At 41.5% G+C, this 14,241-nt stretch overlaps 1 protein-coding gene across 2 annotated transcripts in view; it reads left to right on the top strand.

The window, feature by feature from the left end:
* Positions 1–14,241, top strand: part of PLEKHG7 (pleckstrin homology domain containing, family G (with RhoGef domain) member 7) — a 36,272-nt gene that overhangs the window by 16,779 nt on the left and 5,252 nt on the right. For both annotated transcript variants that reach the window (XM_012720675.1, XM_004675817.2), the window contains 6 exons: positions 1,401–1,514; positions 4,425–4,599; positions 6,440–6,555; positions 6,756–6,849; positions 10,389–10,468; positions 12,283–12,436. In XM_012720675.1, the coding sequence (XP_012576129.1) occupies positions 1,401–1,514; positions 4,425–4,599; positions 6,440–6,555; positions 6,756–6,849; positions 10,389–10,468; positions 12,283–12,436 (733 nt within the window). The remainder of the gene's footprint in view (positions 1–1,400; positions 1,515–4,424; positions 4,600–6,439; positions 6,556–6,755; positions 6,850–10,388; positions 10,469–12,282; positions 12,437–14,241) is intronic.

The following is a 14,241-nucleotide window of genomic DNA, read 5'->3' as shown; positions in this document are numbered from 1 at the left end:
GCCTCCGTGAAACTACGGTGATGGTGCACAGATGAACTGGTAGTGGATATTTGAGGGAGACTACACATGAGGAGAGAAAGCATACATTGTACAAAAATGAGCAATGATGTAAAATATATATTAATTAATTTAAAATTAAAGAAAGCAAAGAAAGTTGCCTCCTCGTAATGAGTCTCATGGTCTTAGAGACTATAAGTGGATCCTCCCGTTACCTCCAAGTCCTCCTTTCTCCCCTATTACCTGCAATATCACCAACCCTCAAAAATAAACACAATCCTTTCCAAATTATTTCAATGATGAATGACAAAACTTGATATTGCTCCTCATTATTGTCTCCCCATGTTGTATCAAGAGGACAAAGTACTTTTGTTGTATAATGAAATAGTGTTTTAGGGTTTTCATTTTCCTTGCCCTGACTATTGTTACTTCCTTTAGTGGCTTCTTAGGCCGAGTGTTCTTTCTCTACCCGCAACACAAGCTCAACAACAACCAACATGTGTTCAAAAGTCAAGAGCAGCATTTGTTACTAGGTTTGATGCAGCAAATATGAACTTCAACAAAGTATACACAGAAATAAAGGATGAATTAAATTAAGATATACTAAATCAAATCTTTTTTAAATATGGGGTGAGCTCTCCCTGGTGGTGCAACAGGTTAAAACAACACATTATGAAGCTCTCTGAAGCCACTGCAGCATGAGTTCAATCCCCTGCCAGGGAGCTGACCTACATGGCATGGCAGACCTCTCCTGACCCTCCTGCTGCTCCCCTCAGCAGTGTACTTCATCAATCTGCCTGTTCTGCTCCCCAGTCTGTCTCTGGTGAATCCTTTCACTGCCCCTGCACCTCTGGCTGTACCCCAGTTCTGTAAGCATAAAATAAAATGAATATAATCTTTAAAAAAAAATATGGAGGAAGGGAAGGTGACTTATTGAGGGGTCAGCTCAAAGGTTATTATTGTTAAAATACCATATACACATATATTTATATATATACATATATTTTACTGAGGTGACATTGGCTTACAGCACTGTAAACATAGGCTCATTCCCCTCAGGTACATGGTACACACCACACCCTTCACCAAGACACCCATAGTCCTCCACCCTCAGCTACTGGGCACATTTTGTGTTGAGATTTCTATGGTTAGTGATTAGTTTGATTTAGTTTATCTGTATTCTAATATAAGTGACACTATATGATAAAATGACATATTTTTTTTAATGTTGATCATGGAGATTATCTGTTTCTATTGACCCATAGCTCATACTTGATAACACGAGATTCTCCAATTTTCCCACTTCTAGTTAATGATAAAATCAAGGGGAAAAGGAAGGCTGTCCAGGGTCAGTTTCTCTGTGCTTCTATTGACTGACTGTCCCCTTTGCAATCTCTTTGCAGTATTTCCGAGGAAGCCTCTTTCAGAGTCACCAGACCTACTGCCTGAATTACTCAGCTGCTGTCTTTTATCTGGAGAGCCTAAGGCAGAGAGATGACTTTGGAATCTATTTAAAAGTGAAGTACCATTTTCTTTCATGTCTTTCCTGGGACTCTTTGGGTATAACAGGAGCATGTATTCACTGCTGCTTTTCAAAAGTCATATTACACCACTCACCTTTAAGAAAAATCTGCATCAGTATCTGTTTTCATTCACCAGAGAAATCTAAATCAGACATTCACTTTTAAGACAAAAATGAAAATCGCATTCAGTATTTGTTTTGCAGCAACCGTTCAAGGAGCAGCAATACCCTGAGCTAACCTCCTCCCCTGAGAGTTACTTTACACAGACTGTGTATTTATCATGTCATTCCTGTCTACACCACATGTTAGTATGATATAATAGGTTATTTGGGGGGTCTGAACATGCTCAAAATTTTCATTCAAATTAATGTTATTTGCTTCTTTGCTTTATACCCATTTCCATTTAAGAAAGACATAGAAATGTTCTGCTGTTGGATAATGGGAGAAACTCGACTGGAAAATTTGTACCCTAATTAAATAAGAAAGGATAAATATAAATTACCCACAGTCCACTTTAAATACAAATACTTGTATTTAAATACATCAGGCACTGTCCACTGAGGAACTTTAAATGGTGCCCATCTGAAAATCATTCCTCTTAAAACTATAGCTGGAGCTTAAAAATGTTTTATTTGTTCATTGGTTTGTTGGTGGAAGACATTAGCATGTGGTAAGGAGAAAACCAGAATAAAAAACACAGCTCTGTTTGTAACTAGAAGTTTGACTCTTAAAGAACTTGTTCTTTTGTACAAAATCTATTGCACAAAAGCTAGGTGTACCCTGTACATTGAATGGCACCCCCTCCAGTATATCATAATGTGAAGTAGATTGTAATGGAAGATGTCATCCCTAATGTTGAACAACATGGTGATTGTGGATCCCAAAGTCTTAGAAAAGTTCTTCAAGGAGCCCTTGGCGTTTGCTAATAAGCAAACCTGGAAATTACTGTCCTTGATTTTCCTAGTTCCTTCAATCTCTCTTTTGACACTTCCCTAGTCTAAACTATAATTTTTCTATATTTGCCTGAGTTCTTTAGCATAATCCAGAGAAAATGATCCAACATTTCCAGAAAACCAGCTCTTTCTGAAGCTGCAAGAAGCCCTGAGGAGAGCATCATCCCTGAGGTGTGGGAGGAAAGGCTGTCAGAGTTCCCAGAAGCTCAGCTGTGAATAGTGCACTTGTGTCCTGGCCCAAATGAGCCAGGAAGCCTGGGTGTGGTGTGGAGAAGGATGAATGAGCTTTGGGAAAGAGCCTTACTCCTATTTTTATAGCTTCATCTTTCAGTGTTTTTTTGACTCAAATTAAAACTGGAAAAGCTCATTAGATTTCCAAATATATGAATAATTATGTTGCTAAAGTTTTCCTTGAAAAGATAGATTAGATTCCTAGCCTGGCCTCCAAACTGGGGGGAATCTAGATCCATTTCTCTCTCTTTCAAGGTAGGTGTTGATGACTTTAACAAGACTTAGCCACCAAACAATGGGGAAATCCTAAGTCAGTTGTGATACAGAAGGGTAGTCTACATTTGTATATGAGATGGATGATTCTCACATGTACACAGATAGAGCAATCCAAAGGCAAGACTGCAGTCAGCCCTGCCATCAGCCCTCACTCCCTCTCCTCTGGAGGAGGGAGGGAGGGCGGGATAGAGAGAGAACAAACTTTGTACCAGGCCTCTTTGAGAGCTGCTCCCTTGATAAGGCTATGATCTCCACCTGCCTGGGACCACATGTTCAGAAAGCATCAGGCACTGCTCTGGGTACTTTGGGTGGATTATTTCCTTAAAACCTCTTGCCAATCTGATGAGCTAGTCACTCTTGTTATCTGCATTTTACACATGAGCTATCATGGACTTCAGGAAGTTTCCCAAGAGTCCAAGAATGTTATTCCAGCCCAGATAGTGTCTCACCATGACAGATGTATAAGGAGGATTTTTTTTATTTGAAACCTTGAATTCTTTTCACTGTTCCCCTAAACACACAAAACCTCCCCCACTGATATAGACTCACCATGAAAAGCCCTTTGATCTCTGACCTCTCATGAAAGATGTTCGCTCTTTCCTAATGGACTTGAAAAGTGAAGAAAACAGAGTGATGAAGGAAGAACTTACAGCTCCTTTTAGAATGGTCACATGTCTTTGTCTCTCTTCTAAAGTCCTCTGAGACTTTATTAAGACCTTCCACCATCCCTGCCTAGGTCTTGGTCTAAATGGCTTAGCTGATGCTGTTTGTCTGACTGATACTGGGTGTTGTCACATTTACCCTACAGCAGTTGGAGCTGGCAGCCAGAACTGTTCCCTCAGACCTGTAAACTTGAGACACTTGCCCCTGGCTGTGTGTTCTGAGGAACTTCCTGTGTGCTGCTGAGATGCCAGTTACTGGAGCTCCTCAGACACTCAGTGGCCAGGTTGCCACCCATGGGCTGGCAGAAACAGCAGTGGCCAACACCACTGACCAGACCTCTCCACACCCCTCCCTCCCACCATCACCCCTCCTAGCCTTTCCCCTCTATGTCCCTCCTTCCTGGTCCATCCCTTCCAACCCCCAATAAGAGCCACAATCACTTTGAGGTCGGTGAGAACTTATAGGTCATTTAGTGCCTTCCCCCACTTTACAGAAAGGCATTTGAGTATGAAGAAGGGAAAGGGTCTCAACAAGCACTGAAACCTGCATCCTGGCACTCCACTCACCAAGCACTAGCTGCAGGTGGGCAGTGGGAAAGGTCATCTACTATGGGGCTTTCAAACTCAATGTCTAATCTGTGGCGTATGACTTGACTCAGCTAGGGCACTGGTACACCGTGTAAGTGATAACAGTAAAAACACTGACAGTTTCTCATATTCCATCTTCTTAGTGGCTGAGTGGCCAAATGATGTTCTGATACATCTGCTTTTGACTTCCCCAGTGGTGTGAGCAAAATGAGCAGTGCAAACGGCTTCACCTGCCTGAGCTACTCGTGGCCCCATTGCACCGGTTGACTCGATACCCCTTGTTGCTGAAGAATATCTGGAAAAGGAGTACAGATTCTACGGAGAAAATCATGATCTACTCCCTCAAGGACAAAGTTGAAAAGTCAATTCGTAAGTCCCTGTGATGAGTGATGCAGAGCACGGAGCAAGCTTAATCAAAGGTTGGGGGTGAGGAGTGGCAAGCTGTGGCTCCTGGGAACCATCTGGGCTTCCATTCCATTCCATTGACTTGAGGTCATGGCTCTCGGAAACGTGGACTCAAGTTGGAGTTTATTGTAAATCAAACACCCACAACAATGGGCCCCAGTCACATCCTGACAAACCCTTGAGACCTCAGCACTAAGTTTACTCAGGACACCGCTCTGTCTTGAAGGTTTTCAGAAGTGAGTTCAGGCAGGAAAAGTCCTACTTCCCAGATGACTTTGTTTTTAACATCCACACTGAACCCTCACACAAAGCAAGCACAAGCAAACACCACAGGAAGCCCTTCCGGAGGATAAATTGCCAGTCATCATTTTTAGGACACTGAAATTTAAGGCCAATCTAAAAATAATGCCAACATCTTTAGAACCAAAGTCGAGAATGGGTACAGAGCAAGCCCTATAATAACTACAGTTGATTGATGGAGTTCGGTATAATCAAATTCAAATACAAAAGACCATGATATATGCTTGTAAACCAAGATTTCCTGGGGAAGCATCAAAAGAGGACAATCCAAACTGATGATGACCAACTGTACAGAAATACTATAATTTTTCTTTTGTAACCTTCAAAGTAAAATGACCATTCTCTTGGGCATTTCTTTCCTCTTTGTCATTTTATTATTATTATTATTATTATTTTTGGTTCAAATTGTGTTAAAGGGACCCAAAGAACTGTAATTATGTTTACTGAGAATAAGAGAAAATTTCACATTAAAAAGACTTCCTTTTTTAAGAATATTACCTTTAAAAATTATTTTGAAGATTATTACTCATGTGGATAGGCAGATGAGGATGATAATAGTTTCTGTTTTGAAGATTTCTTAATAAAACATGGATTCTCGTTTTGAAGGAAGAGATTCCTGTGGCCTGCTTTGAAGTCTACGAAATTAGCAATGATGGGTCCTCACGGAATCCTCTAACCATGTGATCCTCTCTGTGAATGACTTGCCCATCTGGTTGCCAAAAATCATTTCTAAGTCTCCATAGCAATATGCTATTTAAAATATTGGACAATTAGGCCCTCCCTGGTGGTGCAGCGGGTTAAAGCACAGCACTGAGAATCTAAAGCTGCTTCCGCATGAGTTCGATTCCCGCCTGCCCCGGAGGTGACCACATGGTGTGGCAGACCTCTCCTGACCCACCCGCTGCTCCCCTCAGCAGTGTACTTCGTTGATCTGCCTGTTCTGCTCCCCACTCTGTCTCTGGTGAAGCCTCTCGCCGCCCCTGAGCCTCTGGCCTGTACCCCAGTTCTGTACGCACAAATAATAAATCTTAAAAAAAAAAAATATTGGACAATTAATACAAGCTTTCACAAGAAAAAAGGAGTCCCTAACAGAAAGAAATAATCGTCCCCACCATGAAGCAAATACATGTTTTACGATTAGGACAAAAAGATACATTTATCCTCATTCATCTCATTTTTTTCTTCCTCTAATTATAAGCTGTGTAGCAAGGAATAAGAAAAGACTATCAAGGACTTTATTAATGTCATTGAAACAAAAATGCACCATACATTTACAATTTACTGAATTATTTAAGCTTCATTTTTCTCTGCAAGAGGCTGACTTCAAATGAGCGAGTTTTTCTAAGACATTTAAACAGCAAGCAATATGTTAAATGAACCTAAGAGCATGGTTTGGCTCCGAGGCAGTCAATGTCACTAAATGATTTCTGTAGATCTGGGTTAAAATTCATACCGTAAAGTCACATGTATCTAAATATGTTTTGGGTGTTATTTTATCTTTCAGGGGATCTTGAAGGAAAGGTGAAGTGGCTTGACAACTTCCAAAAATGTAGACATCTACAGGAGATTATAGTGTGGCCTCCACTTTGGGACAGAGATAAAAGATTCTTCATCCCAGAGGTACAAAAATGATCAGTTAAGACCTATGCTCTTTGCCAAACGTTTGGAAATACATGGTTTTCAGGACGCAATACGTTGCATCCTTGGGGGTTGCCTCTGAGAGTTTCTCCCATTGTCCCCCATTCTTGGGTCCGCTTCTGGAACATGTTCTGTTCAACTCACTAAGAACATCTCTTTGATTTTCTCCCTTGTTTTGAAAGGGCCTGAAACACATTTTAAAAGAACACATGGCAGAAAATATCTTGTCACCAACCAACAGACACCTTCTCTATGAGGGAAAATTAACCCTTGCAGGTAAATAACTGCTTCCTTTCAAAATCCAACATCTTGGGAACTGAGGGTGCAGCCAAAGTGGAGGGGGCTGCTGAACGGTGGTGAGGTAATAGGCACTTTGGTGGTGGATGTGTGAACTTGTGCTCCTAAATCAGATACAGTACCATAAATTGAAATTATCTCAGTATTAATAACAACAACAATAATAGAACCAATAGTTTTGCTGCTCTGTAAACTTGTCCAATTGCTGCCAATAGATGGGTAGAAGAACTTGTATTTGCCTATAACCAAAATACTAGGAGATGTGAATCAAAGAGCTTGGAGTTAAGGAATTATGCTTGGTAAAATAATTCACATTGTAATTAGTCCTTGCTTTCCATTTTCTCTCTGTAAAATGGATAATCATATCTATCACATAAGGCTGTTATTAAAATGAAATGACATACATGAAGAGCTTAACTCAAGGTCTGGAATCTAGTGAGTGCTCAAGTCAGCTGTTATCATCTGACTTGTTTTAGTCCTCAACAAGCTGAGCGGCCACACTGAGAACATGTTATGTGACACATGTGACCCTAGGAAACATCTGTGAAGGATATAACATGCTGCTGTCTGAACCCTTCCCTGTAGTTGAGAGGCTCTGCCAGTGAGCAGACCTGCAGTGTAAGTTTAGACGCAGACTGCAGCCCCTGGGACTGGGGATGGGCTTGGGGGACAGAAAGGAAGGGTGGAGGCCAGTGGAAGGACAGGAGGCAGAGCATCCTTGATGAAGAGCACAGCAGGAGAATGCTGGGAAGCAGAAGCCCCTGAAAGGGTGGGTGTTGACAATGTGGTTAGGAGGCTGATTACCAGAGACACTTCTAGCTCTGCCTGACCCACTGTGTCACGTTGGGCCATGACAGCAACCCCCTCACCTGGCAGTGGGAAGAGCGTGGGCCTATTTCCCAACCCCCCTCAAACTGTGCACCACCCCCTTCACACTTACATTTGGAAAGAAAACAATGAAAATTTTTACTTGATGTCATTTATAATTTCAAAAATAATGACCGATTGTGACAAAATGAAATCAAAGAAAGGAAAACATAGCCTGGTACTGTGCCGTTTCCTCGCATGCCTGCCTCACCTGGAATTAGCAGAGATTTTGATCCACTCCTCCCCTCTATCTACAAGCTCTTGGGCACTGTGAGATGCACTGGCATGTCCTAAAGTGTTAGAACAGGAATGGATGGAAAATGATAAATGTGAGAGCTGTTTCAAAGGGGAAAACAGGAAGGCTTCATGATTGGTAACATGGGTGAAGAAGAAATGAGTCAAAGATGCCTCCCAGTGTTCTCATGTTTGTGCTTGAAAGATTGCTTGATAACACTGAGGGTGGTAAGAGAAGGGGGTGAGGGAGTTAGTTTTACAGTTCAGGGGTGGACATGATGAGAGCCCCATGGGCACTGGATGTGATACAGAACAGTGAGGAGCAATAAAACTCAAGGACACTGAAAAAATAATTTACTGGTCACCATCTGGGTTCTTCGCTTGCGTGCACAATTGCAAAACTACTCAGGCTCAGAGAACAAAGATAATGGATTTATTTACCAAACCAGGGAAAAACAAAGAGTTACTGAGGTCAGAAATGGCTGTTTACCTGCCCCAAAGCAGTTCCAGTGTTTTTAAGTCCTAAATACAAACACTCCCAAGATGGCATCTTCCTGCCATTGCCAACCTGCAGCCTGTGGCAGTCAGACTGTAGCTGGTTCCAACTACAGCAGAAGACACACAGGAGATGTTCACTGGAGCTGTCAAGATTCCCCAGGAGAGCACTAGACAAGTGACACTCAAAACAGCAGCTGCAGTGACTGAACAACCCCACAAACAGCCATACTCACCAGCTGAGTGAGGTGCCCCGCACTGGATCTTGGCCATCCCTGATGTGCCCTAACAGCAGCAAACTTGGAACAGTTTTAGTCACTCAGCTACTTGCAAAGTCTTCAAACTTTTCCTCCTTGAGGTTGGCTGTTGGAGGCCTCCCCACATCTTTCACAGGCCTGCAATAGACTTCTAGAAGATTAGCATGGTGGGGGTGGAAATCAAGACTTGAAAACACTGAAATCCCAAAAGCTCAATCCTTGGACACCTTCTACAATTCTTTACATTTCTTATGAGTCTCTGTTCCCAATGCAATATGTTGTATTTTGGGGGCTATCTATCCTCACCAGCACTCCCCCTCCAGGGGCCACCACCAATAACAGTCTTTGGCTTCAGTCCTGGTTCCAGATGAAGAAGATGACGACCATCTCTCCATGAACAGTCATGTCAGATGTGCATTCACATGTTGCGTAGAATCAGGGTTCTTGCACAGGTGGGAGACTCACTAAAGAAGGACATTGTACAGATCAATCCCATTTTCCATAAAATGTTTCTAGCACTTAAATGTGATAGAATGTGGATGACTAAGATCAGGCACTTGTACACGGTGCTAGTCAAAGTCCATCAGATGGAGGCACCATATAGTAATATCAAAGCAAATCAAAGTCACTGGGACTTTGATGTGGAGTTAGCAGAGAAATGGGGTGGGATCATAGTTTTAGAAGCAAGACATTATTTTGAATAGAAAAATCATTGGACTGAGAATCATGGGTGCCGCACTGATAGTAATCATTAGGAAAACAGTTTTGATTCCTTTCATCTTTTCTGTAACTATTGCTGATGTTGATGATGGTGGGGATGACAGTGACAACTAACACTGACATATTGTGTTTCAAAATTTCTCCCAACCTAAAAACTGTGGTGTTAGAACCAAATAAGTATAATTTCTTGTTCACAAAATATGCAAGGCTTCATTTTTGGAGCATAACCAACTTCCCATGGTATTTCATGCTGGCATACCCTTCACTAAATCATTTCTCCCCAAAGATTGCTATTTCTAACTAACTAGAAAATAGCTGTCTAAGAGACAAATGTGGTGGCCAAACAGGGGAAGCATGTAAAGAATATGTGTTTAAGTAGCTGCAGAACTGGATTTAGTCAGCAATGCTGCTCCATCCTCTAACAGAGGACCATCATCCAGACTGAGAAAAAATAAAGGCCTATTTCAGGTAGAGTTGTGACAATTTGTCAGTCTCGGATCTGATTGTGGAGCACTTAGCTAAACAGAATTTCTGTTTCACAGTGGCGACTAGTTAAGTCTAATGAAATTGCCTGCAGCAACATGTGTAAAAGGCCTGATTTTATGCTCACATTTGTCCTTTTGAGTCAATTTATTGCATATGACCATACTTACATTTTAACAGTCAGTTTCTAAACTTACTCATTTTACATGTTGTTTAAAGTTTATTGTGTATCTTCTTTCACCAAAATTAAAACGACTTGAAGGCAGAGATTATGACGTAATCATTGCGGCATAGTTGCATAATCATTGCGGCCAACATTGACTGCTCAGTGGAACACCAGCCCTCAGTCAGTGGTAGCTAAAATACTTACCATTGCTGAGAATAGTCTAGGGATTCTCTGGCTTACGAGATATTTTCTGCTACCTCTTTCCAGTCTCAATTTCAACTTCTTTCTTTCCTCAGAAAACACAAGATTCCTAGATGTTTATCTGTTCCTCTTTGCTGATTTCCTCTTAGTTACCAAAACTAAGCGCAACAAGAAGGTAACATGTTGTTATTTCTAAATATGTTTAGAAATGTTTCCAAACAGGTTGCTGAAAATGCAATTTTTAACATCAACTTGGATTTCACCTCTGAAAAATGGAGACATAATGAAATAATGGATCTTAGTCATATCTTTTTGTACTGAAAACCACAAAGGTAGCAGCCCCAGGGCAGTTCCTAAGGATGTCAGATAAGGGGAATTTTTCAGAATAACTTAGTCTGTATATTCTTGAGGTAACTTCCAGAAGCTGCAGGGCTTTAAGCCTGCCCGCCTAAATAAACAAAACCAAAATAATCTCTCTGCATCAGCCCTTTTCTCTCCCAATTTTCCCACTGTTAACAAAAGCTGCCCTAGTGAGGATCCTCTAAACTATCACCACATGCACAGGCGTACCCAGACCCCATCTGAGAAATGATTTGAAGGCTGGGATGGAGGGAGCCCCATACTCTCAGTGTCTATGTATTTATGCAGGATCCAAACAAATGTACAACTGCTGTTCCAGACAAAATAAGTCTGGAGCTACAGCCACCAAATACCTTCCAAGAATGGAGATTTGCCCTACAAGACAAGTGTCATGGCTTTCATTACTGTTATTATCACCCAATGGGCCTTGGGTCTCATATCCACTGAAGACTTGCTAACCAATCTCCCCTTTCCCACTCTGTTTCCTGAGTGGTCTCAGGAGTCTGTCACCTCCAAGGCTCCAGGACACCTGCTTCGGGGATAGAAAGAGGGGCTTGCAATGTGCCTTAAGCCATCAGACATACCTAAAGCTCTTTCATTCCACTCACATCCTTATTAGCCTTACAGAGGTATGAGACAATGAGACTGGGTATTGCCTATTTTTTAATAATTGAAGCTTCCATATGGCATGTTGGTTAGATGAGTTAAATAATTTAAGGTTCTTTAAGTTCCCGTTAATCAATCTGTGAATAATTGGTGATTGGAAAGGAGTAGAGGCTGCAGAATACTGAGTCACTATTTTTGAGATATGTGTAATTTCCTATCGAAAGTTATCCAGATTAAATGTCTGAACAAGTCAAGCCTGAAACACCTCCAGTCCCTTCAAAAACCTTGGTGCTCAGCACAACCTACCTTTACACTATATAATGGCTCAAATAACGCATGAATTAATGGCAGTTTGATTATATAGAAGGTAATATTCTGTCTTCACACTTCACATCGACTGCAAAATTGAGCAAGTTTACAATTTAATTCCACTTTGCTATTTAATGCACAATATAGGTCAAGGAAATCACATTCTTTTACACCCTTATGTAAAAAAACCCCCAATATCCTATATATTTAAAACAATTTTAATTAGTTACAAGTTATATAGAAATCACTAAATTATCTCAGTTAATATTAGATCCAGTGGACTAAGCTGGCTAAAATGAGGCTCCCCTTTTTCAGGTTTCATATTTAGAGAGATACAGGAAATGAAGAACTTCCCATTGATGTGATGGTGATCAAAACGTTTCCTATTATGGACATTATCTAGTCAGATATCTAAACCTGAGAATCAGAAGCACGATAAATCACAACATCCTTAAAGGAGCTGTTTTTCAAGATCCATAAAGAATGGTGTGGCAGCCTGTATCTGGAGAGGTGTAAACCTGTATGTCGAAATCATATCACATTGTAAACCGACATTACCTAAATAAGAGATCCATAAAGAATAGTAAGATGGATTTCAAATGATTATGTCTAGAAATCAGCTTGCTTTGAGTGTGTACATACTTTAACATACTGTAGGAATGCACACCAACTCTGATTTTCTACTTACTGTTATATTTTCCCGTTTAACTTCAGAAACCTGGAGGCTCAGACCCTGGCTTAATATGCCCTTCACTTACTCCTGAGTTGCAAACAGTCATAAAAGAGGGTGTTTCATGCACAGTGCTCGATCAGCCCATCCCTCTGGATAGACTGGTGGTCAGAAGTATTGACCCCCTCCATGTATCAGGTATGTCCATTTCCATCATTCAGGTGATCTGTCTGCCATTTCTCAGTTCAACATTGATTGCTTTGCTAACAGGACCTGAACTCAATTTACATCTTCATAAAAAACAATACTGGGTTCCTAAGTGTCCAAAGAGTATTTATTCTACCAATTAGTTACGAAAAGAATGTTCAGGTTGGCATCCAATGATTGGGTGATTCAGCTCTGCCACTTGCTGTGTGAATAAGTGACACACTTAAATTTTCCAAGTCACAATTCCTCTTGCTAAAGTATCTTATTAGGTTGTCATGGGAATTACATAAAATTATGAACAACAGTTTGTGCTAGTACTGTTGCTACTGTTCCTGCACAGGTACACCAGGTGTGCCAGAACAGGCCTCAGATGTGTTGGTACACTCTAGTGAAAGACAGAGGCCATATATGTATATATATACATAAATATATAAATTGTTATATTTACTCTGTGTAGAGGGCAGAAATGGGTTTCATTTCATTCTTCTATTCAAGAATTTCCTAAGTGTTCTCTGACATACAGGCTGTCTGAGTATCCCGGAGACACAATGGGGTTCTGAGGTACGGGAAGGGCATTTGGGTCTCCTGGGTGGGTGGCAACAGCATGCAGGAGGAAGCAGATGGCCATTCACCTGGGGTATGGGCTCACAGGAGGCCTGCAGAAGCCAGGCCTGAGGGAAGTGACTTCCTGTCCCATCAGAGGATCAGGAAGAGGGGGTGTACTTCTCACCGCCCTCCATTCACACTAGCAGCCGCGCCCAGAGCTCCAGTGACTGGCTGGGATAGCCTGTCACAGTGTCGTGACCCTCTGTGAATACCTGAATGAACAAACATGAACAAGAACAGTTACAGACTTAAGTATTCACATTGTACATTTAAAGGTTTAACAGCTGTTAATTAATGAATGGAGGCAAACGCTACACCAAAGCAGAAAGTCTCCATCAAAGGGAAAAACAGCATCCCACAGACCCCACTGTCTCCTTTGCCTGTTCTTCTGCAAAGATTTGCTGAGCAGCAGCATGGATAGGCTTCTTTGTATCTGCTTTCAGGGACCAGTTGAGGCCTCTATAAGCAGTCTGTTAAGTCAATAGAGCATTTCTAGAGCAAACCTACAAAAGTGGCATTTTGAGGGTATAAAAACTTTGTCTATGACTGCACCCCTCCAGTGAGAACTCCCCTCACTCTATGGATGGCATCAGGAAGATACACCAAGGCTTGTTATATGAAGCTAGAAATCACTTCCTTTGTTAGTTATCTTTTTATGAAGAGAAATGTCATGTAGAGGGCATCTTAAGACAGGAATTTCTCCCCTCACTTTGGAAGTCATAGTGAAAAGATACTGACCCAGTAAGTGGATTTGAGTGGAGGAAGCTGTCAGAATGTGTGCAGGGAAGAGTGGAAGCAGCTTAGGCTGCAGGCTCAAGTTTGCACAGCCCTGCCAGTGTTAAGAACTCTGGGAAATCTGCTGACAGTGCAATACCTAGGGAGATGCATGTTTTTTCTCTTCTATTCCTATGTTTTTAACTAAAAAGTGCTTTGCAAACTATTTCTACTGTATTCATCACTTTCTGGTTTGTCACTATCTCCTTTTTGGGTTTTTGTTATTTTCTTCTTCCCCCAGTCTAAAATTTTGACTGTTTAGATGAAAAAGATGAGGCAAACTAGGCCCTCTCTGGTGGCGCAGCGGGTTAAAGCATTGCACAAAGAAGCTTAAGCCACTTCCGAATGAGTTCGATTCCCGCCTGCCCCGGAGGAGACCACATGGCGTGGCAGACCTCTCCTGACCCGCCCGCTGC

This window comes from Condylura cristata, unplaced genomic scaffold (assembly GCF_000260355.1).
Source record: "Condylura cristata isolate star-nosed mole 26May11 unplaced genomic scaffold, ConCri1.0 scaffold00004, whole genome shotgun sequence".
In the NCBI taxonomy this organism is placed as follows: domain Eukaryota; kingdom Metazoa; phylum Chordata; class Mammalia; order Eulipotyphla; family Talpidae; genus Condylura; species Condylura cristata.
Note: the sequence above shows the minus strand (reverse complement) of the source record. Positions and strands in the feature narration are given on the sequence as shown.